This window comes from Vanellus vanellus, assembly GCF_965231255.1.
Source record: "Vanellus vanellus genome assembly, chromosome: 2".
Lineage (NCBI taxonomy): Eukaryota > Metazoa > Chordata > Aves > Charadriiformes > Charadriidae > Vanellus > Vanellus vanellus.
Genome location: NC_138906.1, coordinates 59,673,942 through 59,699,700, shown reverse-complemented (window position 1 = coordinate 59,699,700; position 25,759 = coordinate 59,673,942). Strand labels below are relative to the sequence as shown.

Sequence of the window (25,759 nt, the reverse complement as noted above, 5' to 3'; positions counted from 1 at the left end):
CACATTGTCTTCTCTTGGGGACAAGAATACATGTCCTTTTAATGTAAAGCACAATGGGCACTCATCCTTGACTGGTGGCCATAGATGTCATCTCAGAAGTAACAACAACTGTGTAGTGCTACCTATGTGAAACGATGGAGAAGAAGGGAGAAGAACAGGTGGAGGTAGACCCTCCTGACTGCACAGCCACAGAAGCGTGGACCATGCTGGAGCACGGACCATGCTGGAGCCTGGAAGGTAAATTTGAACTGAATCCTGAAGGGCAGGAGGGGCACTCAAAGGGCTCTGAGGAAGGAAGAGATACGAGAAAGATGCTGCATGTTCTGGACCCACGATCCTTAAAGAGTCATCTAGGTCTTCAGGAAGCTGCTCAGTACTTCTGCTCCCCTGAAAATGTGCCCAAACCGGACACAGACTCTCTCTGCACAGAAAGACTCCTTTGATCCTCACCAAAATTAAAAGTATGACAAAGGGTTTCTGCAGCCTGAGCTGGGAACACACTCAGACTAGGTGAGCTAGGAAGCTCTGCAGGTAAGAGAGATGTGGGATGAAATTCAAATGTCCACAGAGGAAGGAAATTAGACCATTCCACAGAAAGATGCTTTCTAAAGTCTGAGATTTGAAGTGCTTATGAATATGAATAATTTATACTGAACAATTACACTAAATTATTCCCACTTGCATTGCTATTCCAGAGTTTACTTGTATTTCAGAAAAGCTGTGATTAATTTTATTTTTAACTTTACTCCATGACTTTTTTTAAAATTATTTTTAACTGTTTCTCAGACATATTTTCTGAAAAATTTTTTGCACTTTTTGAGAGAAATCAAAATAAAGATTAAAAATGGCTATGCATGTCAGTGAGAGAAAAAAAAACCCTCACATTATTTTCTAACCTTTTTTGTTTAATGTCCAAACTATTTTTTTTAACTTTGATATTTCCAAAATGAAATAAATTTAATATTTCAGACATGGCACATGTAGTGTACAATCCCTGTGGAAGTGGGTATACTTTTTGAAGTCTGAAGAAAATCAGATAAAAAAAGAATAAATAACAGGACACTGTCTATGTCTCTATGCAGCATTATATTTCTTGCTGAAGTTCAGCACATATCAAGTCCTTGCTCTTCACACCTACCTGCACAGCTGTACTTCTTCACCCACCTAGTCAGAAAAACAAACTTTCTAGCCTTGCAGACAAACTTATGGGGGGTTCCCAGAGAGACACGGTGAGCACCCCTCCGCATCCCATTTCTGAATGCTTACTGCTCTCCATTTACATCCACCCCTACGTCAACCACTTCTACTTACATCACTAACTTTGAGAAAGTGAACACTCCTCCTACCAAAAGACCAACTCTTTGCTTTTCCACCCCTGACTACAACTCTTTGTCTAAGTTTCTTAGGCCCCAAAGTGGGGGCAGACAGTGTCTGATGGAGTTTGGAGCTGAATCAAAGCAGCTAGAGTACAATGGAAATTTTGGAAGGTCAGTGTTTGACATCGCACTGAGGATGGAAATTCGAATTCGGAGATAGCTTCTGCTACCAGCCTTCACTAAGGATACATTTAATTGCGTGTTCCCCTGAGTTTCCCAGTAGACGGGAGTATCTCCCCCCGCTGACTGTTGTGCTGGGAACATATTTCAGCAGCTCCCAATATCTGTTAAAGCCAAACCGTTACAGCAGTATCAGGGTGCTTTATCACCTAGCTGACTGCAGGGGCGGGATCCATCTCAGCTATCTTCAGCCATCTCAGAGGCCAGGGAGCCGGGTAGGCTCCCCCTGCAGTTAGTGGAGGAAGATAGGCATCTGCAGAGAGTAATCCATCCCACATCTCTCTCTCTCCATTAACTGAAGAGGAGCCCAGATAAGTAGCTCAGACCAGACACATTACTTCTGAATAGCTGGAGCTAGACAAGATGAATTCCACCCTCAGTGTCCAAAACACTAACATATGTAGTTTCTCATTACTTATCACAGTTGCAACGCCTGCTACTCATTGATTTAGGAACAGATTTCCTTGGTGTGATTTCCTTTTCTTTGTGCAAAACTTTCATTATGCAGTTTTTGCACCCTAGCACTCAGGAACATAAGCGACAGGACATTTCCTGCACAGGCTCACGCATACACCTGCAGACCTGGAGCTCTGTGTGTCTTGAGTCCCTCTGAGCACGCCTGAGCAGCGGTGTAAAAGCCCCCGATGATGCAAAGCAGATTGAGCCGAGGATGCTTTTAAATTCAGCTCTCCAAGGGCCCCAAAGCTCTGTGCTGTGCTTCCAGCCATTCGGGTTTCACTTGCTAAAAGCGTTTTGGAAGAGCTGCTGAGAAGCAAAATGATGCTGCCTGGGGAAAAAACATGCGTGACCGCCCTGCCAGTGGTCGTCCCCACAACATTCCTCCCTGCAGGACAGACAGACGGCACGACCCTTCCTGATCCCAGTCCTCGGCCATCCCAGCAATGCTGTAATCCAGCCTCCAACCGTTTCCCACACGGGTCCACTCCCCTTCTCCCCACAGGGGTGTGGAGGAAGACGGGTCCTGGGCTGCAGCGTCTCCATAGTGCTGAGTGCTCTCAGCATGGTGGTACTTCGTACCGCCGCATGCCTCGCATGCCGAAAGGCACAGCGCCCATGGTCTGGGTAACAGTGCTGTGAGTCAAAAGGGGCTGGTTATGAGTTTGGATACTACCATTTAAAGATAACCTTCTCCATGGTTACCGCTCTCGTGCAAGGTCACTTTCCTGCCAAACCTCCTCTCCTCCTTCCCTGGCACTCTCTCCTTCCCCGGCACTCTCTCCTTCCCCCTGCACTATATTTTTTTTTTTTCCAAACGTGCTACATCAAAAGAGAAAATGAAAACATTTAAGATAATCACAGTCTGACTATTTTAATGCAGGCTGTAGGAAAGGAAACATGTAAGCCAAGTGCTCTCACTGTGCAAGCAGAAACACACTCTCGACCTCATAAAAGTAGTATCTGAGAAATAACACTTGATTAAAGCAGCCAGTCCTTCATTTAAGTAGGTGCTTATGGTAGGGAAAATATCCAAGGTTTCTCTAGAAGAGGCTGCTGGCCTATCACGGAAAGCAGGAATGGGCCAGACAGATGAATTATTGCGAGACAGCTGGGTTTCAGCCGGGGTGCGAGGAGATCCCTATTATCCCGTCCACCTTTCTTACACAAATGCCTCTCCCCAGAGAAACCAAGTCATTAAAAGCCGGCTCTTTCGCTCCTGACAGGCAATATGCATTGAGTGAGAGGTGATACATTTTCATTTTCAGCACGAAATCTTAGTCGCCCCAAGGAGCAGCTCGCTCAGGAGAGCAGTAATGGAATACAGGGCCTTTCATCTCCATCTCACTGCTGCAAGCGCGGCCTGGCTCGGTAGCAACCCAAAAGTCATTAGCTAATGGGTTGTTTCAGTGACCTCCATGAAATGAGTTTTGGTGGGTTTGGTCCAGTTTTCAGTAGGCAATAACTAGAACCACAAGTTGTGTTAAACAGAAACCATATTAATGAGTTGAGCACACGGCGGGTAAGGACCGAGTGAATCGCCTGCCTGTAGCCATGCCGTGGCTGAAACAGGGATCCTCAACTCCTAAGATTCTCGATTTGTCCTCATTTGCACAAGCAATGTGTGTTAAAAACAACAACAAAACCATCTTAACAACCACTTGGCATTCTTTAGGACCTCAATAGTATCTAGTAGGCACCGCTTTGAGCTGCAAATACCACAAACTTGGACCACCAAAGAGCTTGCCGAAGACTGGGCCCCGCATCCCAGGCCTGCTGACATTTGAGTGCATCATTTTGCAACTGGAAAATTCCTTTTTTGTAAGTAATTCCTCATTTTAATACATTTAGTGAGTGCAGTGCAGCCCTGCATCTCTCTGGGAAAACAAACCCCAGCCATCCCTCTTTACTTTACAGAATACACCCTGAAGTGGGTGTCTGGAACCCTTACACCACCACCCCCAAAATACTTTGATTATAATTTCTAAATTGTAACTAAATAGTTACAATCTCAAATCCCAGCAGAAATCTAATTTGGGGTGAAGAGCTACCTTTCATCTATTTAAAGCCTGCACAAGTTACAGCACATCACACACAAGCCTGTTCCCACATCACATCGCATGACTAGATAGGTATCTTTAAATAAGACAACCACCAACTGCTTAAATAAGAGATTTACTGGGGACCAATTCCCAAAAGGGAATGGACGTAAAGCAGGCAGAAAACCACTATCACAGCCCTGAGGATGCCCCCATTAGTTGCTTCCAATTTAAATTACATAGGAATTAACACAGGCCCAAATTCTGAAGGAATTTGGCAAGAGGTAGTAAAAAAAGGCATCCCAGAGAGAGAGAAAGGAGGTCGGGTATGCCTGACACACAGATGGTGTTTTCTTTGCTGTCGGTAAGATTCAAAATTAGAGCTGGGCATTTTATACAGATGTCATTAACAGCCAAAACTGTCAGACCGCCTTGCTCGGAAGGGATTCGTAAGCTTCTTGCTGGAGGCTTTAAATCTCTTACTATCAGTAGCTGATGTGTTTCCTTCTCTCACTTACCTGGGACTGGTAACTGTCAAGGAAAGACCCTCGGGTCTGACCCTATATACCCTGTGTTTCTTTATCTTTTCTCCCCTGGATACACATACACACACGTACTCCTCTCAGCACAGTTGCTTTTGCTATTTTGGGAACAAAGGAAAGTTGATCAAGGAGATATTGGCACACCAACAACTGGGCAATAGGCAATATCTGTACAGTACTTAGGAAAGAGCAAAGCACAGCCTGTAAAGACTCAAGCATGTCTCCACAGACTTCTCAACCATTCAGACCTGCCTTCCCCTGAGGAACATGACTAAGGAAAGCCGGAGTGTAAAGCTACTGCTTTACAGATGAAGCTGAAGTGAGAGGAAGTACACGGAGTACAGAAGGAGCAATGTTCCTCAGCCTGGGACAGGAGGCATTCAGCAGAGCAGGAGCCCAGGGCGTATATCACCGTGACATGTGTGACAGCATATTTTCATTATTACAGGATTAAAACTTTAAAAGAAAAAAAAAACACCACTAAAAAAAAAAAAACAAACCCACCTGAGCAGGCTAATTCTCCACAGTAGCAGTGAGGATTTAGTGTAAATTAATTTTGCAGATTACTGGGATTTTTTCCTGCAAAACAGTCCAAGTTCTCCACAGCAGCTTCATTAAATGTGTGTGTCTGTCTATGTCTAAATACATATTAATTTTTTAATTCTATCCCTCTCTCATCCCTTTTTTATTTTATTATCATGATGCAGGAGAGCTGTGTCTGGTACTGACAAAACTCTTGGCATTCTACTGAAATGTAAATTTCCCTAGTCTTACATTTTCCACTGATAACCAGCCTGTAGATTGCAACCAAAGCAGTGGTTTGAACTTTGCATTTTACTGTTCTCTCAGATCACGCCAACGAAGTCAGTTATCTGCCCCAACTCATATAGCATTATCTTCTAACTTAATGGAAGTGAAAGAGAAGCCTGTATTCATGACCCAAAGGATGCAATTATTACTTCCTCTCTGTATTGTTGCTAGTGAAGGGTAAAATTCAGGATATGACCTTTTCATTAAGCGTCAAGCCAAAATCCACCTGGGACAGCCTAAGGAAGCTACCCTCATCCTTTCACTCAGTAATTCAGAGCAAAGGCCCTTGCCATGTGCAGCTGAGAGGAATCCTTGCGAAAGATAGTTTAAGGAAACAACTAATAAATGTTGGTCAATAGACGAAACCCCAAAAGCTTTCTGTCTCCTCCTGAATGACTCCATCAAAAAAAAAAAAAATAGCATCACTAATTTAGCACATTGAGCCCCTCCCAAATATCCTGCGCTATCTGCACACAGTGTGAGGTCAAAAAAAGACGATAAACAGAGAATAGGAGTGATACAGTGCAGTAAAATGTTCAATAGAAACTTGAACTCCAAGAGAAGAATGCATAATAGTGTTGAATTCCTTATATTTTTTGCTTTGTTATGGCAATAATAACATGCCTTTTGAAGTTCATACAGGGAAATACAACGCCAAAAGGCAAATACTTACAATACAAGAGCACTTGGTACATTTATTTCCTTCAGGCCTAAATTCTTCTCCTTCATTGTAATGTCTCCCTTCAAATATACAACCTGAAAAACAGCATTTGAATAAGTTTAGCTCAGGATAGCACGCTGCCTCTTCTCTATAACACACTCCACGACAGGACAATATGAAAAGTAAATCATACCATCCTCTCTGATACAAATCACTTCCGAAGCCTTTACAAAGGCCTTGACAACCCCCAAATATCTTTTTGGGGAAAGAAAGCATCTTTCTACAGCAGATAAATTTGCATCGATGAAGTCAAGGCTGTAGGTCTTCCATTAAAAGTGGCTTTGAAACACTTTTCTAAGCTGTTTGCTTTGTACTACTCATTCTTACTCCCTGAGTTTATATTAGATGTTGGCAGAAATTAAAACTAATTACAATATAATCAACCCATTATATCACAACCTTATATAAGTATGCTTACCTACAAAACCTCTGTTAAAATCAAATTAGCCTATAAAATCATGTTAATTTGCCACCATGCTTCACAAAGGCCACCCATTCCCACTCCCCTTCAAAAAGTGAGTCTCCTTTTTTTAGGATTATGCTTACACTTCCCCTCCTAACAAAATCCCAGTCATCAGCCAGGCAAACCCAGCTGACAGACCCTCTGAAAAATGATGTAAATACATACGTGGATATTGCCACTGGCAATCCCCTAGTCTGCATGTCCTCTACTAAAAAATATTAAGCATGCTCTTCTCGTGTCATTTAGTGCACCATGAGCTGCTGGCCCACGTTTTAGTAACTTGTCAAGTATAACGGAGAAGTTAGAGGCAACCTTCCAAGTCATGATGGTTATCATTAGAAATACAGTTGCACATGTGGAACAGCATCTTCCCATGAAATCTCACCTGGACACACAGGACAACACATTCCCATGAGTTTGGAAGGGTTTTTGCAATGAACAACACACTGTACCTCTGACTCTACTATCACTCCTTCCTGAAAAAGAAGCAGATGTTCGTTGTTAGCGTTGTGGTTGCTTTAACAAGCAAAGATCCACAATTAAAGCACGGCACATGCTGCAGAGCACTGGATTTCAAAACCTCTTTTCTTTCTCTACCTGCTGCCTGGTATCAGGATTCAGGTTAATCCACAGTCAAAAGATCCACTTGAGTCTCCCTGACTCCAGACACAATATTTGCCTTAAAATGCATCAGGTAAGAAACCAAGCACCTTCTTAGGAAAAGGAATCCTGCTTTATCAGGAATCCTTAGCCTCAGTAATCTGCCATGCAGCTCTGGTGAAAACAGGCCAGACACAAGGCATTCTCTTCCCTCCCCCTTGGAGGAAAAAAGACTTAGAAAGCAGATAAAAGCATCTTGTTCTGTAGAGGGGAGACACTTATCTTCGATGCTTTGCCTGATAAGTATTAGTTAATTAACATTTCCTGTACTTCTTGTTGGAGAAGTCAAGAGTCCTCCTGAACAAATCTGGGTGTGAGGATCAGTGCTCAAAGGGCTCCTACTTTTTTTTTTTTCTTTTTTTTGCTGCTTGCAGCTTTGCATTTGGAGGCAAGGGAAACCTGTTTTATAAATGTGTGGGTCTAGGGTAAACAGGGTCACCCAGTTTTGCATTTAGACACTGAAACAGGCAATAAAGAGTTGCTCATTTCAGTTAGCTAGAAGTGATCAGAATACCTAAATTCAAGCCGTAACTTCATTCATTAAGTGCAAGGATACAAAATACTGCTGCTCCAACTCCATTCTTCTCTTGTCTTCTCTTGTCTTCTTCTTCACTTGTCTTTAAAAACACAGGTGGGTTTTGTAGAGCAGAAGTATCACAGAAAAAGACAAAAATCTTGACACTCTCCCTGTTTCTAGAAGCTCTTCATGCTCATTCATCTCTCCTCTTTCCAACAGCTGCGATTCTTAGTAGCTGTCTGAGTGTTATTATTAAAACTGATCAATTTATCAGCAAAAATTGCAGATCTGTTCACAGACAGAAACTAAAATTCCCTACATAATTACTTGTTTTATGCTTGAAAATGGACAATCTTGCAAATGTTATGGTTGCAGATAGGCAAGCTGCCAAAAAAACCACAGTGTTAACAGCACAGGAGCCTAGGAAAAGGTTGTGGGTTTCTCTTAAAGACTATCCCAGGTAAAACCCATGGACACATACACACAAAAGTGTCCAATTACTAAAATAATAATTTGTATCTCCCAAAAGTCTTAGCATGCTGAAAAAAAGAGGACTCATTTCAATGTCAAGACAGCAGGAAATGGCACGGCTGCATAATTATCCTTCAGCAATGTTTGGGTATCACAGTACTCAAGTCATAAAACCTATCCTTCTGAATGTTTGGTTATAGCTGGCCACATTTGAGTGGATTTAAACTATTTTAAGTGCAAAGTCCATATTGTCCTTTGGGTGTAGAATATTACAGCTTATTTGGATTGGATAAAAAAGGCTCAGAATTTCACGGGAAAAGCTTGCGACTCAATTAGCATGATGCTGATGACATCCTTACCTGGCACTGGTACGTAACACAGGGGTTGCTAGGGAGGTGCCATTTCATAGAGCTGTTGTAGGTGTTTCCTCCAAAACTGCAATCTAGAAGAGACAGAAGCACGTCAGTCCAGCAGAACACAATGATCCTGTGGGAAGTTTCTGATGAGGATCACAGAACAGCATCCTGAATGTGCCTGATCCTGTCCCCTGGGTTAACAGAAGGGGTAGAGCTGAGACTGACAAGAGGGATCATGCCCCGGGAGGGCTGACGGCAACACCTCCCAGATGTCTGTTCCTGGTGCGTGACTGGCCAAACTCCTTACAAACTACGACTGTTGAAGACCAACCGAAATCAGTGACAATTTACCTAAAAATGGGTGTCAGTGGCTATTCTGCTATCCATTCGGGAGCTGCTCAGCCACCCATGCACTGGAGGGGGGAGAGGGAGGAGAGAGTGTAAGAGAAGAGCTGGAAAGGTTCATCATCCAGCCTGGCTGTTCTATCCTCATCCATTAACCAAACACCGGAGGAGAGGTCTGCAGCCAGTGCAGATCAGCATGGGTACGTTGACAATGGCAGAGCTACTGCTCCTTTGTACCTTTTCATTTTCATAACAGAAGGGATCACCATCCGCATAAACTAAAAGCCATCAGGCTCTCCTGTGTGGGTGGTGAATCTCTGAGCGGGGACATTTTGGAGTCCCACAGAGTTTGGGACTCCAAACTTTATATATCTTTATATATAAAAGACTTTATATGTCTTTGTGTGTTACATGACAACTTTGTTAGCAGAAAATAAGTTGGTTTGCCTGTGCACAGGATCAGCATGCATTTTTTGTGCAAAACGAAGTTTCATTGAGCCATTTGGAAAAAAAAAAAACACCAAACAAAAAAAAAAACACGCATGTTAATTTTCACATTTGTTATTACATGTTCCTTCTAGTTTCCCTTCCCATTCTTTCACTGTTTTCTGGTATTTTGCAAAAAGGAAAACCAAAAAGGAACTCAAAGAAAAGAATAAAATAACTTACCAGAAAAGCAAAACTAGAAAAGACATATTACGTGGAAATAAAATATTTTATTTAAAAGAGTTGGTTTATTAATGCAAAATTGTTTCAATTAAAAATTAATTCTTTGGAGAGCTAAAGTGTTTCTGAGAAAAAAATTTTAGAAGCAACACATACCCCATTTTCTGCAGGAAAAAATGCCCATTTTCCATTTACTGCTCTGAGGGTTTTTTTCCCAGTCTATTTTATTCAAAATGAGCTTGATCAAAGAGCCCATGAAACCAACAGGAGTCTTGCCAGAGACTTTGTCACCAAGCACAAAACTACAATCAGTCAAATGATGCCCACGGCACCATTCGCTTTCCACACCCTACCTCAGCAGCTACTCTAAGTCATTCTCAGCTGTGTAGGGTGCACTGTCCTGATCTGCTTTGGGCTACATTTTGTGCACTTCTGAAAATAAAGGCAAGTTATCAGCCCTACACCAGTAAAACTTTGAGCCCACTGTATAAGAAAACTTGCATGTCACAGCTGAGGAACTTAAAACACTGATGCAATTGTTTTGTATTCAACCTCAAATTTAAAGGAAATCTGACATACAGAGATCATTTACAAATATGTTAACTGCTTCCAGTTAAGATCTTAAACAACAGAAGACTCACACTTCAGGATTTGCAGGACTCAGCCATTTTTCCAGGCTAAGTACAGAGCAACACAGGAGAAATATGCAGACGATGTGGCCATTCAACTTACCTAAGCTGAAACAGGTATGTTTTTAAGAGTTGATCAGTAGTCTAAGAGCTGGCTGTGATAATTTAATCTTTCACAAATATTGAAAGGTACAAAGTATACATCTGAATCTCACTTTTTTTAAGTAGCAAAGTCCCCATGAAGTGTTTTTGAATAATAAAACAAGAGTTCTGATTCTCACCATATCAATAAAGTTCTGCATGAGGTCTTATACATGCAGGGCAACATGTCAAAAGAGTAACATAAAGCCCTATACTCCTCTTGAGTATTTTGAAGTCCATTCTGAAAAATACAGTAGCACAGTCTCTACTTATTGCCCACTGCAAATTCTGAGGAATAGCAGAACCTGCTCAACACAATTTGGCATCCTCAAGTTGTAGAAACCCAGGGTGCGCTGGCATACTGGTCCCAGTCTAAGAAAGAGTTTACGCATGTGCTTGACTCTCAAGATGGAACAAGCTGTATTGTTAAATATCTTTGTGTGATTTTTACTGGATGGGTCTGGTGTCTTCAGCACTGTGCAGAATCAAGGGCCAGGCTGGAAACTACTACTGACTGCAAAATACCTTGCATATTTGCTCACCAATTATGCTCTTTAATTTGAAGTGCTTTCTCTGTAAGAAAGCTAATGACCCTGGGCTAATCTGCATGTACAGATGCGCATATTAAACTGAAATTTTCAGTTCAAGGATTAGTCTGGTTGAGAAAGCAGGAAGGTGCTCCATCCGTGCAGTCACACTGCTCTTGCTTGAAGTGCATATCCAAGCTATGCTACAAAATCCTCTGCCCCACAGCACCAGACATTTTCCCTGTGGAAAGCAGCAAAGAGGGAAACTGAACTCCACTTGCCCACGAGCCGCTTCTGTCCCTGTTATGAGCCTCACTGAAATTCAGCTGAGTTGAAACCTTCCTGCCTTCATGTGCCAACTCAGTTGAGCCATTGTAGCTCATCCATGTTTAAAGGTCCATCGTAATTGGCTTGGAAAGTAGCAGTCACTGAATATCTCATGTCCAAAGGCATCAGCAAAGTCCCCGATGCTAATTTCTGCAACCAAGTATGGCGGAACATACTTCAAGTTCCTAAAAGCCACTTTAATTCCCTTTGGAAATATTACATTAACTTACTGTCTCCATCCACCACTTGAAAGGGAGAGCAGGAGAAAAGAATAAATCAAGAAAGATCAGAGCTTAGTGCAATCTCTTAAACACCATCCATTTACTCTGCCTGAATACATACTTAAAACAAAACTTTAAAAGAAAGGGCTACAGAGGAGGTTCTCAAGAGGGGAACACAAAAAGCCTGAGAATGTTCTAGTAAGTACATGAAAAGTAAAAGATTCAACATGAACAGGTAAATTTGATCCCATGACATATACCCCATAAGGAAAACCTGTAGGATTCCACATACAGTAGGAAGTTAAATATCAGTGATCTATATCAATTTTAATGTCGCTAAGGTGATCCATATCAGTCAAGGTGTGTGTCTTAAGTTTTTAGTCTTTCCTGCTTCTTTCTTTAAGAATAGTTGGTGTTTTATTAATGTAAAATATTAACTTTCAGTTAGTTGTAGGTTTTGTTCCTATTACCTACTTCAGCCCAAATAGTTCAGATAAGTCCTGGATAAACATGCAAGCTGAAAGTTGCTTATCTGAATCGAACCAAACCACTGAATACTTTGAAGTTGGTGAATTGTTGTATATTCAGTGGAAACTGCTAATTACCTTCTAGTCACCTCATAAGGGCAAAATGATCCTCTAGACTTGAGTCATTCCTGAATAAAAAATGATGATAAAATAGTTAAATCCCTTCTAATTTACTAAGTTAGCTACTTTGTTTCAATGTTGTGCATGCCTTACTTGAGCACCTTAGTTTCAAACATAATAAACTAACCTTTGACTGATTTAATTTGCAAGAGAGCAATTTAATTCCAAAACAAGCATCCTCACATGGAATTGGACTGGAATAACAAAAGAGGAAAATTATAGCAGATTTTGTTATTGTCATGTGGACAATTTGACAATCAGGAAGTCATTTGTCTTTCCAAATCCAGTAACATTGTTAAATGACCCTTTTTTTGCTTTCCCAGACACCCCAGCACAGAGCAGTATCATGAAGACAGAGAAATTGACTGCAAGAGACAGTTTAGTAGTGCTAAAGCTCAACCAGTGTCCTCAGGAGTTCATTAAAAACAAGCCTTTATTACTCAATTTGACGTTGCCTATTAAGATTCCAGAAGAGATTTTTGCTTATTTTAGGCTAATGAGAATTTTATAGACAAGTCATTTCCGTATTCTCCCAAGAGAAAGTGATAGATTAGTGCACAATAGACTAACTCCCCATCCCTCATTTCTTCAGCACCTTTCTTCTCCTATTAAGTCTTTTTCTTGCTTTCCCTCCACTTTCTATTTAAAAAAGTAACCTCTCTATTGCATGGAAAATAAACATTAGGAAAAAGAAAACAGTCAGAAGACATGTTTTATTTAGTGTTTGATAAATTAATCCTCAGGGAAGTATCCAGGCATGCTAACACTAAATACCAGTTCTAGCCAAAAAAAAAAAAAAAACAAAAAAAAAACCCAACCAAGAACCAAAAAAACACACCCAGAAACCAACAAAAAAAACCCAAAACAATAACTTGCACATTCTGCATATTTTCCTGACATGAATTCTGTTGGTCAAATTAAGAGAACTGTGACTCACACATACACCTATTACAAAATAGATTTTCTCATGTCTTAATGATGGTAAAACCATTGACAGCTACTAGAAAATTAAATTTCCTATTGGGTAACCCTGGTCTTCATTTGTCAACACAGAAGCATGAAAATATATACAAAATCTCCCATGCTTATTAAGTCTCTAAACAGTGAAGATCCAACTCTTTCCTCGGTAATTGAGTACAATCAATCCTATTTGCAGCTGAGCCATCGCAATTACAATACCCAAGGGATGAGAGGCGGATGGGCCGTATAAAGGGCGTACAACACAGCAGAGTAAAATGGCTCTGGGGGTGAGCTGTGCTGGGACTGCACAGTTCACAGGCATGTGATGCAACACAGCTCACGGTCACTGAGCAAATAGCAGCAGAAACAAAGACATCACCTCCTCCCGTTGCTTTGGTTTTGCCCCTACACCCCACTAGAACTGAATTTCACCTTCTCAAATGTCACCAATGTATTGGGAGTGGGGTTGAAAGTCACTCTGCAGGGTCCATAAGAACCTCGCCATCCAAAATGCCATGTAGTTAGAGCTGCTGTTGGTTCCTGAGCTCATATTTGATGTGCTTGCCAAGCCTGGCAACTGGAGAACTGTGACCTTTCAAGGCTGTGACAAGTGTCATGAATGATGTTGCTTGGTGATACAATTATTTGCCATTTATACCCGATTTCCTTACATCAGCAAAATAATTCATGATCAGTACAACTTACAGCTTCCAAGTCAAACAGTATAAGAAATTCTTATTCCAGTCTTAAGTGTATTAAAATGTTTACTGTGTTCTTCCAGACAAATGTTACTCATGAATGTTGCGTAAAGCCTCCATCCTGATCTTCAATTTCCTTTTAGTTTGCTACACTGGAACACAATGCCCACACACAAGGTACAAGAGCATCTACTTATCGCCACAGAAGTCTTGTGCTGTTTCCTAATACAAGAGTCCTGAACAACTACTCTTTGAGAGTCAAAGTCTGGATAATTGATGTTTGACTGCAAAAGTATTTATGACAAGACAGTTCATAAAAGTTTCTTAGGTAAATGAAGAATTATAGTAATCAAGGTATCAAGAAAATCTGAAATTTGAAGCACTACTGTATGCTATAATATACACCAGATATTCAAGAGATATGAAAAGTATATGCTAAGACCTTTGCAAAAAGAGTTAACTCAAAGGAAGTGGTGGAGAGATAGAGACCTCTTCTTCGGCATAACCAGAAGCAACCGAGGCTGACACCATGATGATACTGGATGATACTATCCTTAGTAGCTATATATCACTTCTTCAAAATCCCACCCTTTACTTGAAATACAAAGCTAGAAACTGAATGAACATTGAGAAGAACCTGTACCTCCAGCCTCAAGAAACAGAGCTGGACCACATTACCAAGGACTGAGAGGCAGTGAAAAAAGGCTGAGAGAAAAGTTAGACTTGATTAAGTCCCCAAACCATCTCTTTCCACAACCAGTCTCTCTCAGATACCAGGACCAGATTATTCAGATGAGGGCGAAAAGGATTTTAGTAGGAAAATATATTATTATCTTCCTAGCCCATTACCCCTCCATCATGAAGTGCTACGCACCCTTGTCTCTACAAGCTTGCCTTAAGACATACGAGGATGCGCTGCAAGTTATAGTGCCCCATCAGGGCCCCACACAAAGCCCCTCACGCATCTTCACCCCACACACACACCCTCCTGCTTACAGCAGGGCACCAAACTGGTATCAGGTATCTCATACTAGGGGTGTCCAGAGGCGAACAAAGTGCCCAACATATGTATGGCTCCTGCAGGCCATTAGTAGAGAGCCAGAACACTGATAAACTCATAACCTCCCTCTAACTTCCTTTGCAAGCCAGCTCTAATAGTTGAAATTGGCTGCAGTCCTCAACCATAATATCTGATATCCTTTCCAAGTAATGCACAATTAACTAAGATACCTTTGGATATTCAATATTCAGGGGAACTAGCGCTGCTGTTGCCTGGGCTGTGATTCCATTCTCTGGTAGACTCTCCAGATCAATGGAGCACAGCATGTGAACCTCTAAGATCATTAATTAATTAAAAAACAACAAAACAAAACAACAACAAAAAAAACAACAAAAAACAGAACAAGAAACCCCACAGTAACTCTCAAAAGTTAACACAGGCAGAAAAGGCAAAATGGCACATGGGAAGTGAAAGAACCTTCAGAACAACAAAACGTATCTGTTGTAACAAATACCCACTGGTTTTGTCTTTGCGCACCCATGAAGGATTCAAATTCTTAGGATAAAAGAGTAGAATATGATACACAATTTTAGAAATGCAAACTTTATGCAGCCCTGAGCTGGTAATACCACTTCTTCAGAGAGCAAATAACTTATTATTAGAGGTGTAGAGAGCTCTACATCCAAGTGACAGGTCTCCATCCAACTAAATAAGAAAATGCTGCCAAATCTATTTCTATAATCTCAATGATCTCATATGTTTTCATTAAACATATTAAATAAAACGAGAGATGAAAAGTGCCCTATTTATCCTATGCTAAAGTAATAAGAGGGCTTAATTTTTTAATATTTTCAAAATGAATAGTATGCTAGAGGTATACAGTATGTTTTATAAACTACAGTAAGTATCTGTCAGAAGAATAATCTCACTGAAAGTTTTCACTATTATACTTAGTTGTTTGCATTCTCCTTGCAGCAGGGAGCCATAATCATGGGCCTACATTTCTCCGTTCCAGACTTTGCACAAACACACAGCAAAAAAAAGCCTTGCCCCACTGACTTTACTATCTGAGGTCCTAAGAGCCTGAAGTCAAGAACAGCGTTAAAACACATTGCTAGTCTGGAGGATTAAAATCTTAAATAAAGCTAAATCTCTTAATGTATTAGGGATAACGTGTTTCCACCACAATGAATTTTCTGATTGCAAAAGCTATAATTGCTGCTGTTTCTTATTTTTTTGTTTATTAGAAAAAAAGGAAAAAAGTGCTAGAGATTATCTAAGTAGTATACAAATACCCAAACGGAAGCAAGGAAGTTATGCTCAGCACACAACCATTTGCAGGAAAAATTCTCTACCAACAGCTCAGTTTCTCCTGTATGCAAAGCTCTAAACACGGGATTTCAGCTGGATACACCTTCGTCAGCATATAGTATTTGTTTCAGACTACTTCTTTGCTATCAGATACTGGGCCTACATACCCAGTCCTCATGCACTCCTCATAATAGAATAAAATATCCTGGCAGCAGTGTCACAAATGACTCACGAGCGGTGGTTTCCTTCCTACACAAGCCAATTCTTGAAACATACCCTTTGGTCTTGATGTTATCCCCCTGATGTTGTACTCAAATGACAGCAGCCATTCATTCTTTCATTCATTCATTCATTCCTTCACAAGGTAGTAAGACGTGAAGCTATTAAAGAGAGCTGGCAAGAGCCCGTAAGGCCTGATTAAGTTTTTCTAGGCTTTGGGAACGAATCCAAGAAAAAAGCCATCAGGTTCTGATGTCTTTTCTTCGTAACATTTTGTTCGGGTTTAGGTGAAATGCAACCAGTTAAAAAAAAAAAAATTAAAAATCCCTGTTTCCCTTTTCCTGCTTGCATTCCCCATGGGCACTCTGGCAGCTTGACAAAATAGTAACTGAGAACAAGCGCTGCAGGGCCAAGTCCCGGCTGCAGCTGAGCTGCACGCAGGGAATGCCGGGGAGCTGCTGGGACACCAAAGGGAGTAGTTGAAGTGCTACACAGCTAGGCTGGCATTTGCACCCCTGATTCCCCAAATACTCTCCCCCGGAACACTCATTTGGGGTTTTGCACAGAATGAAGCAGGAGCTTCAGCAGAGTTTAGAGCGGCAGGAGAGCAAGCAGCCTCCTCAGGTGTAGAGGGGGCTCCATTGTCCTCTTCCCACAGAACCTGAACAACCTGGTGACAGTCTGTGGTGTTGGGACTGCTGTAGTTATACAGCTGCATATTTAGCTTTACCTTTCAGAAAGAGCAGAAAAAATTACTCAGAAATTTCACATTTACTTTGAAATTTAACCCCTCAAGAGCCCTTTTTTAAAAAATTCTGAAATTTAAAGCAGTTCTTACACCTTAAGCACATAGGAACTGCCATCTTGGATCAGACCAAATGTCCTTCTAGCCAAAAGTCCGTTTTCCCTTTGGAGAGCTACTGATGGTTGAGCTGATCCTGCTACAGAAGTGTCTTTTATAACACTGAGAAACAGTTGTTAATAGGTTATTGTCAACTCAGAGCCCAGAATTATATTTGTACAGTTAGGACTGTTTTGTCCTGTATGCACCCATTTATTCTCATCCACATTAACTTCTTTTGCCATTTTGTCATCAGTTGTTCAGTGTTCCAAGAACCTTTTGCAACTTCTTGCAGGCAGCTCTCCTCCTTTATAAAGGTCAAGTCATTAGCAGCAGTCTTTGTGTCCCTCTTCACCCCTTTTCTAGATCATTTTTGAGAACACTGACAGGTTGAGATCTTTGCAAGGATCTGCTAGAAATATTTTTCCATGACGAAAATAACCATTCATTGTCACCACCTGTTAGTTATACATTGATGAGAAGAGTTTCTCTACAAACTGCTTAGTTTCTTTAGTAGTTTTTGGCGAGGGATCTCATTGGATGCCAATAGAAATCCAGGAAGACATCATCAGTTGGATCTCTCTGTCCATATATGTATCATAAATTCAAATGACTAGCATTTTTATAAGACATAATTTTTCTCCCTTATGTTGCAACTATCCAAGTGTTTCCCAATCCTATGTTTGAACAGATTCTATTAATTTTTGTGTCAGAGCTGTCAAGCATATCAATCTGCAGATGACAGGCTCAAGCCTACTAATAATATTCCATAGGAACTAACCCCAATTCAGGATAAACAGAATATCATATAATCATCGAATCACAGAATGGTTAGAGTTGGAAGATCTTCTAATTCCCAACCCCTTGCCATGAGCAGGAACACCTCCCACTAGACCAGGTTGCTCAAAGCCCCAGCCAGCCTGGTCTTGAAGACCTCCAGGGATGGGGCCTCCACAACTTCCCTGGACAACCTGTTCCAGTGTCTCACCGCCCTCACAGGGAAAAATTTCTTCCTGATATCTAATGTAAATCTATCTTCTTTCAGTTTGAAGCCATTATCCCTCATCCTATCACTACATACCCTTGTAAAAAGTCCCTCTCCAGCTTTCTTGTAGGTGCCCTTCAGATACTGAAAAGCTGCTATAAGGTACCCCCCCCGGAGTCTTCTCTTCTCCAGACTGAACAACCCCAGCTCTCTCAGCCCGTCTTCATAGGAGAGGTACTCCAGCCCTCTGATCATCTTCATGGCCCTCTTCTGGACCTGCACCAACAGGTCCACATATGTCCTTCTTGTGCTGAGGACTCTAAAGCTGGATGCAGTACTCCAGGTGGGGTCTCATGAGAGCATAGGGGGAGAATCACCTCCCTGAACCTGCTGGCCACGCTTCTCTTGATGCTCCCCAGGATATGGTTGGCCTTCTTATGAGTAGTCTGAATTAATATTTCCATCTAATGATAATAGCCCATACACACTAATATCTTGATCCTCAACTTTGAAACATTAATCTTCTTTAATGTAGAATTATTTTGTATGCATACATGCACATATGCACATGTATATACGTAAAATTTTCATGCAATTGACCAACCACACATTCCTTTATTGAAATGGAGAATTAACCTCCATCCTAAACAAACCACTGTTTAGGAATCTTTTGCTATAAAGCTGACACTAAACACAATTTGAAAAAGAAATAAATTACATTTCATTTATGTAAAACTTGTAACTACAAATTCTTACTGTTTCAGTAATGCTTTATTTTTTTTTCCCAGTTCATTTCCTTTTCTTTTAATGTCATACTTTTAGACAAATCCTTGAATTGAGGCTTGCCAAACCTATTCCAAAGTTGCACCAGAGACGCAAATCATGAGCACAGCAGCTAACACTTCTGCAACCATCCAGGAAAAACAAATATCCATCATATGTCTCTTCCATCTGAATTTCAGTGTAATCTGTTTCCTTGCATTTGTATTTCCTCTGGGAAGGCAATAAAAGCCTGCATTTCCCAACAATTCATCCTACCTTATGTCCCTCCCAAAGCCACTCTATCATCACTGGGGAATTGAAAAACAGAGGAAAATAAGAAAAGTAAAGCTGTCAGAATCTGACATTCTCCACCTCATTGATTGCATCAGCAGTCCCTCAGCAAAATTATTGTTCTAGAGCATATTACTTACTGTATAGATCTAAAAAAGACCTTTCCAGCTTCAACTACTTGCACATTTTTCATGTGGATAAGCATGGTAGTTACATATCATACATGCTTATACAATTCTTTTATTAATTCTTTATATTTGATAATTACATCATTCTAAAGATCTTGGAAGATACAGTGTTGGTCAATAAATAAATATACAGTGTTCAGATTGTTGCCCATTTTGGCTTTAATAAAATACTCCACAATATTATTATTTGAATGAAGAAATATTTAGTAAAATGTATAGAATTTGGTTGGTTTGTTTCTAGTATGGGAAAAAATAAAAATAGTCATGGATAATTATTCTGCTCTTTATTACTCATAAGTATTATTTCTATTCTGTTGAACCACACAAAAAGGAACTCCTATTGACTGGTGACTACCAGCAGATTGATTTTGACCTAAAATATTTCTGATAAAGTTATAACAGGAGATATTTCTCAAAGGACTGACAACATACCAATGAAGTATAATAAAGATGTATTTCTAAAGGATTGTCGTTGTGCAAGAGCTATAATTACAGGAAAAATATATGAATTTATGCATCTCCACCAGCTAAACATATTGATTTTATTGTTGTTACTGCCCTTTTCAAGCCTCTGGTGACAGTCAAGTCCCAGCTGAGAAGATTCCAACTCTGGCCTGTCCCTGGCAACATACATTTGAACTGATAACATTTTAAAAAGAGTCAAAGAACAGGAAGGGAACCGCACCTTTGCAACGCTCACAGCAAGCTCCTCTCTGCTTAATGACGAGAGCACAGTCCTTGGAGAGCATCGGACACTTCTCTCTTTTGCATGTCACTTCCTTATTCTGGAAAAAATAAAATAAAATAGATAAAAGCTATTGCAAGCAAACCAAATCCATGGCTCCTTTTCTTGCAACTCAGAAAATAACACATGAAGCTGGCAATCTGCTCTCTTGCTTCACAAGGAATCCCTGTAATTCAAAACACCTTTCTCCCCTTGAAGGAACGTAGTGGAAAAAGTTTCTGAATTATCCAGGAGCCCAACTAAATGGTGTTTAAACTCCACTCAGACAGTAATTCATGACTGCTACACATCACAGTACAGAAAATGTGCCCCACTGAAGAAATCCACTTTATTTAAATGAACAACTAGCTACATGATGCGCTTGTTAAAATATCCTTAGGCTCTTGAGGTGCTGCCTCATGACCCGCACAGCTCAAGAATCATTTCTCACAGTGACAAAAGGACAGATGGCTGAGGAAGAGGTGGCAACCTCAGAGAAAAAAAAAGAAAACAAAAAAACAAAACCAAAAAAACCCCTCTCTGCCACCGCTGAAAGTCATTTTTAGCTGGTGGTACTACCTAGCTACCCAGAGGGTCTTCAAAAGAACCTACTATATATTATACTAGAAAAGAGACTACTATAATTCATCTTTCTCCCCAAAATTATGAGAATCGATGAAATAACACAAGCAGTCAGAATCACTGTACATTATAGTGTTGTGTCGCTACAGCAAAAAGCCAGCGATGGCCAAGGCCAAGGACCACATCGGCCACATTAAGGAATGTCAATAGAGGATGTGCAGCAGCTGGCAGGAGAAACATTCCTTTTGTAGCCTGGCTTGCCCCTGTGGTGTCAGCCCTTCTGGTTATCTCTGCCTTTAAATGAGGGCAGAAAACAAATACTTTGGGGGTTTCTTTCAGTAAAATTTTGCTACTTGAAATTCCTGACTGAAAGTAGCCCTCTGAAGTGACCTCCACCTATAATTAGTAGCTCAGTTCATTAAGTGACACAGGTGGCCATTTACTAGATGCAAGCACCCACCTCACCCAATCTTATGACTTTAATTAGAGACCAAAAAATCAAAGGGCTAGAAAAATGTAAATCATAAAACTAAAGGAAAAGAAACTGTGCTTTCCAGTCGTCTTCTTTTGCTCCCTGTGGCCTTATTCAAGGTGCCTGTGAAGGGTAACACGCAGCTTTTATTACACTCCAGCTCTTTGTCTAAAATCAGAGGTTTATTTTCTTCAAAGTCACTGCCTGATCTGATGGGAGCTATAAAGGCACTTCAATCTTATCAGTGTAAATGAGGAATCGCTCTCGCCAAGCCAGTGTGAAATCAGCAAATGAGAATCAGGCCCTAAAGCGCAGCTGCAGCGACACAAATGACTACTGTAAAAAGCCAGGTCACTGCTACGTGCTGGCTGCTCTGCGTCACTCCGGCATTGCAGACCAACCATAAATGCAATTTGACTGGCGAGTTAAACTGAATTTATGGCAGGTCTGTAGCTCCAGACTGGCACAAAGCAGCCACGGCACAGCAGTGCAACTGACTCAACAACTTTTTAATGCACAGGGCGAAATCCCAATTCCCTTTACATGAACGTAGTGCCCCCCGACTTTGCCACCTTAAAACCTGTTGAAGGGCAGCCGAATCAAGTTCACCAAATTGACTGCACACAGTCTGTATTTTAAAGGGTTCTGCTAAGACGTGATTCTCTTTAATGAGAGTTTGCTCAAAGAAAGGTTTAATAAGCCTAGCAGCCCTGTTACCTTCATCTGCGGGAAAATCTGCATGGCGAAAGGAATGGTTTGAAGGAAGGGCAAAATCCAGTTTAGCGTATGTTCCTTTGGAGAACATGATTTACCCAGCTGCAGCATCCATCGTGGACCTCTGCGAGATGCATGGTGCCCTTCTGGGCCAACCTAGCTGGGCAGGACCCATATCAAGGGGTCCACCAGGCAGCTACCCATCGGACTCCCTCTTCAAAAGGAGAAATCATTATTACGGATGGCAGGGAGAGGAACAAGAAGTAGAAAGCAACTCCATATTTCTTCTGGCTGCCTGATTCCCAAGAGACTTCTGGGGCAAATGACTCATGCAGCTCAGCTTCTCCCCCTCTCCCCCGAGCTCCAGCTGCATCCCTCTACCCTCAGGTACATCTCCACACGGTTGCTTCTTGTTGGCAACACAAAATATTCCTAAGGATGACCTCGACACACATATTTCACACAGGAGCTACTTGCTAGTTACCGTTCCTAACTAGAAGGCCCAAATCACTTCAATCAGAAATATTCTCTGCCAGTGACAAGTTTGGTACCATTGAGCCAACCCATGGGGGCAGCCAAATTTGAATCTTACTCTTCTTCCCTTATCACGAACAACGCTGGTGGCTCAACCCCAAACTCAGGACCTGCATTATAGATAAGGATGGAAGGAAAGAGAAAGCAAAACTGAGCCAGGCTGTACAGCCTAGTGGCTGGGAGCTTTTGTGAGAGGGAAGATTTAGGACTTCATGTCCTGGTGCCAAGGGCTGTTTTACATTAAGCAGCTGTTCCATGTAAAGCACGTTAGTGGCCCACGGTGCAGTGACGGGAACTGAAAGGTCCTCCCCGCCTTGGAGGGCATCTTAAGCAGTAGGCTACAGATTCATATTTCCTTTCTTTATCCCAGCAGACCTTGAACTACTTGCCGCTCGGTGGCCCAGCTTCAGCACAAGAGGGGCTTGTTGCTCACACTCCCAAAAGCCACCAGTCCTGACAGCAAGGATGCTTGTGGGGAAAATGGGAGATGAATCTTTGAATTGCCTCTGGACATGGAGGGCACTGAACCTGGATCATTGTCTCAAAGGTGAGTTGTTACAGCGTGGTGCTAAAGGGTGGGCAGGAGGTGCCCCACTCACCAGCCTCCTCACCCACCCCCCTTTTTTCTTCTTTTTTTTTTTTTTAAAGAAAAGAGCAAGATCAGCTCTGTCCCTTGGAGGAGAAGCTGCACCCTCCTGCCTTCAGGGACAGGACCGTGTATCCCAGGTAAACAGAGCCAATCTTTGCCAGCAGGAGAAGGGCAGCTAAGCACTTAAGCAGGGTGGGATTTGCAAAGCTGGCGTTCCTCCTCTATAGCTGGTATTATAGGCAAGCCCCAGACGGCTCCCAAAGTGGCTGTCTCAGATGCCACCCCGTGGTGCCTAACTCCCTGACATCGGGGCTGGGCTGGTCTTCCAGGGTGCGAGGCACAGCACCACTCGGGGCTGCAGCCCCTACTGCTCCTTTTGGGGCTTTTTGCTGAACAAACATATGGTAGAGCCACAATTGCAACGTACTGCCCCGCATAGCCTTCATAGCAAAATCCCCCTTCTACTATGCAGAGATGAGCGCAGCTCCAGGGAAGCACATCCAAGTGCCTCTTGCCGCTTCTAGGACCGGATTTAATCCCAAAATTCTTTCCAAAAAATCCTGTTGTTTTATCTTAACACTGCATCTGGTGGAAAACGAAGCAAGCAGATGTGGAGGAAAGGGTTAATGTACCATGCTGATCAATCATAGGACAGCAGCAGATAAAACAGGGCTGGTAAATCATTGTTTAGTCTATTGCAGTCAGGAATTATCCAGTGCAGATCTCCTAGGCCCACTGGGTGTAAAAGTACAAAGATAAAACAAAGAGCAATTGTCATCGGGAGCTTTTTTTTTTTTTTTGCTTCACCCTGTCACCCAAAACACTGCTCTTAATGTCTACTGTCCATCTGCTTGTTTCAATTTTGCTGCCTCCTTCCCTCCCATTTCACAAGGGCAAAGCAGAGGGCGAGAGCAAATGGACTTTAGCAACAAATCCTTTCCTTCCAAATATGACCCCTCCTCCCCCCAGTAATCATAACATTTCATTACTTGTCCCAACTATACATTTAAAGTCACTAAGTAGCTGCATGAAGAGAGCTGTATTACCAAACCTCCATCTGTGTTGTCAACAGCGTCTCTGGAGTTGTTGAAAGCTCTCAGATACTTTGATTTTTGCTGTTCTTCAGAGAAAACTTCTTAGACGGCAACATTCAGAAGCCAACAGTTACGGGAGGGTAGGGGATTTTTTTTCCTTTTGTTTAAAGGACATGCACTCTGGCACCGAGAAGTGCGGAAGAGACACATGGCTCATAAATACATAAACCATTTGCTAAATCAGAAACCTGGGAGTCAGTCAAAATCCATAATAGGATCCCAAGATTCATAATAAATAACTTTTAATTATAGTCCTGCACAATAGTTATTTTAAACAGATGGTTTATAGATTCACATCTGGGATTTTTTTTTTTTTTTAATTTAGTGCTCAGGCACACACACAGAAAGGGAGAGAACCTCAGCTAAGGTTTTTATTAGTGTTGGAAAAATCCGTATTTTTTTAAAAGAGGTCAGGCTGATCCAGAACAATGCTGCCACAGCTGACGCAACTCCCCAGTCAGCGCTTGGCACGGCGAATGGTTCGCGCTGGAATCCCAGACTCCCTAGGAAAAGAAAATTTAGGGAAGTGCCGGAGAATCACCCCGGACTCATCTCCTGCGCTTACTGAGCTCAACTGCCAGAGAACTCACGTTTTAATGCGTTTTGGGAAAGATCAAAAAGTTTTGTTGCGTGCCCATGTTTCTCCCCTCTCCCACGCTTTGCCAGTGAGAACCAAAGGTTTCTTTAACTTGGCATGCAAAGGTGCTGTCAAATTCCCATACAGGAGACATATACTAACCAGACCTAATACCAGTGTTACTGCTTCATGTTACCTTTACTACAACCTACTCTCAACACAATTTGTTCACCTTCTACGTACACCTTGTATTTTTACCTTCTATCAAAGAACTTTAAACAAAATAGCCCATTCTGGTGACAAAATATATCAAACTAACAGCCTTAAACTCATGTGGTACAGTTAAATAAAATGCCAACATGAAAAGAAAAAAAAAAAACCAACAAAAACAACACTAAAAAGAAATCTGAATATTTGGCAGAGGTCTTGGAGAGGACGTGTGCCAAACCACAGCTTGGAAGCCACAGCCAACTTTCTACAGGGTTCCCCACTGGGCTCCTGCCGGCTCACAGCAGCCACCAGGAGGATGGCTCTTTTCAACCTGGATTTGGCTTGGAAAAGGGGAAAAAAAAAAAAAATAAAAAACACCAAAAAAAACGGAGTCTGCTTTGTTTCTTCAGGGCTGCACCCGGAGCTCCTCCATCAGTGGTACCCTGAGCCCACTGTTGTGCTGTCAGCTGGCTGCTGAAGACCTTGCAGATGCAGGTTCTTAGGAAGCTAGATTTCCACTGTGAGAGTCTGCTTTTACTACTTTTTTTTTTTTTTTTCTTTTCTGTATTGAAAACACTTTTAGGAGGCTCACACAGCATTTCTGATATCCTGAGGTTATTAACGATTTATACTGAATAGGAAAAATGTTGCTTAAACTTTCATTTAACCAAAAAAAAAAAAGGCTGTGGAGAGAAAAATAATAAAAGCAACAGGGACAGATTAGGTAGAAATACAAACTACCATTAATGGCTAATCCTGAAAACATTCTTTTTTTACCATTATTTAACCACAGTCCTCCTAAGTAACTCTGACAGAACTCACCAAGCAGTTCAGAGTGCCCTTAAATTTCTGCCAGGAGAAGCCTGCGGGATCATCCTCCAAAACAATAACAATTTTCAAACAATGGCAAAAGT

At 41.5% G+C, this 25,759-nt stretch overlaps 1 protein-coding gene across 1 annotated transcript in view; it reads right to left on the bottom strand.

The window, feature by feature from the left end:
• BMPER (BMP binding endothelial regulator) overlaps positions 1–25,759 on the bottom strand; it is a gene marked incomplete at its 5' end in the record, with an annotated part of 146,425 nt that overhangs the window by 101,680 nt on the left and 18,986 nt on the right. Inside the window, 4 exons of the mRNA XM_082479218.1 lie at positions 6,077–6,159; positions 6,973–7,063; positions 8,595–8,677; positions 20,035–20,134. Coding sequence (XP_082335344.1) covers positions 6,077–6,159; positions 6,973–7,063; positions 8,595–8,677; positions 20,035–20,134 — 357 coding nt within the window. The remainder of the gene's footprint in view (positions 1–6,076; positions 6,160–6,972; positions 7,064–8,594; positions 8,678–20,034; positions 20,135–25,759) is intronic.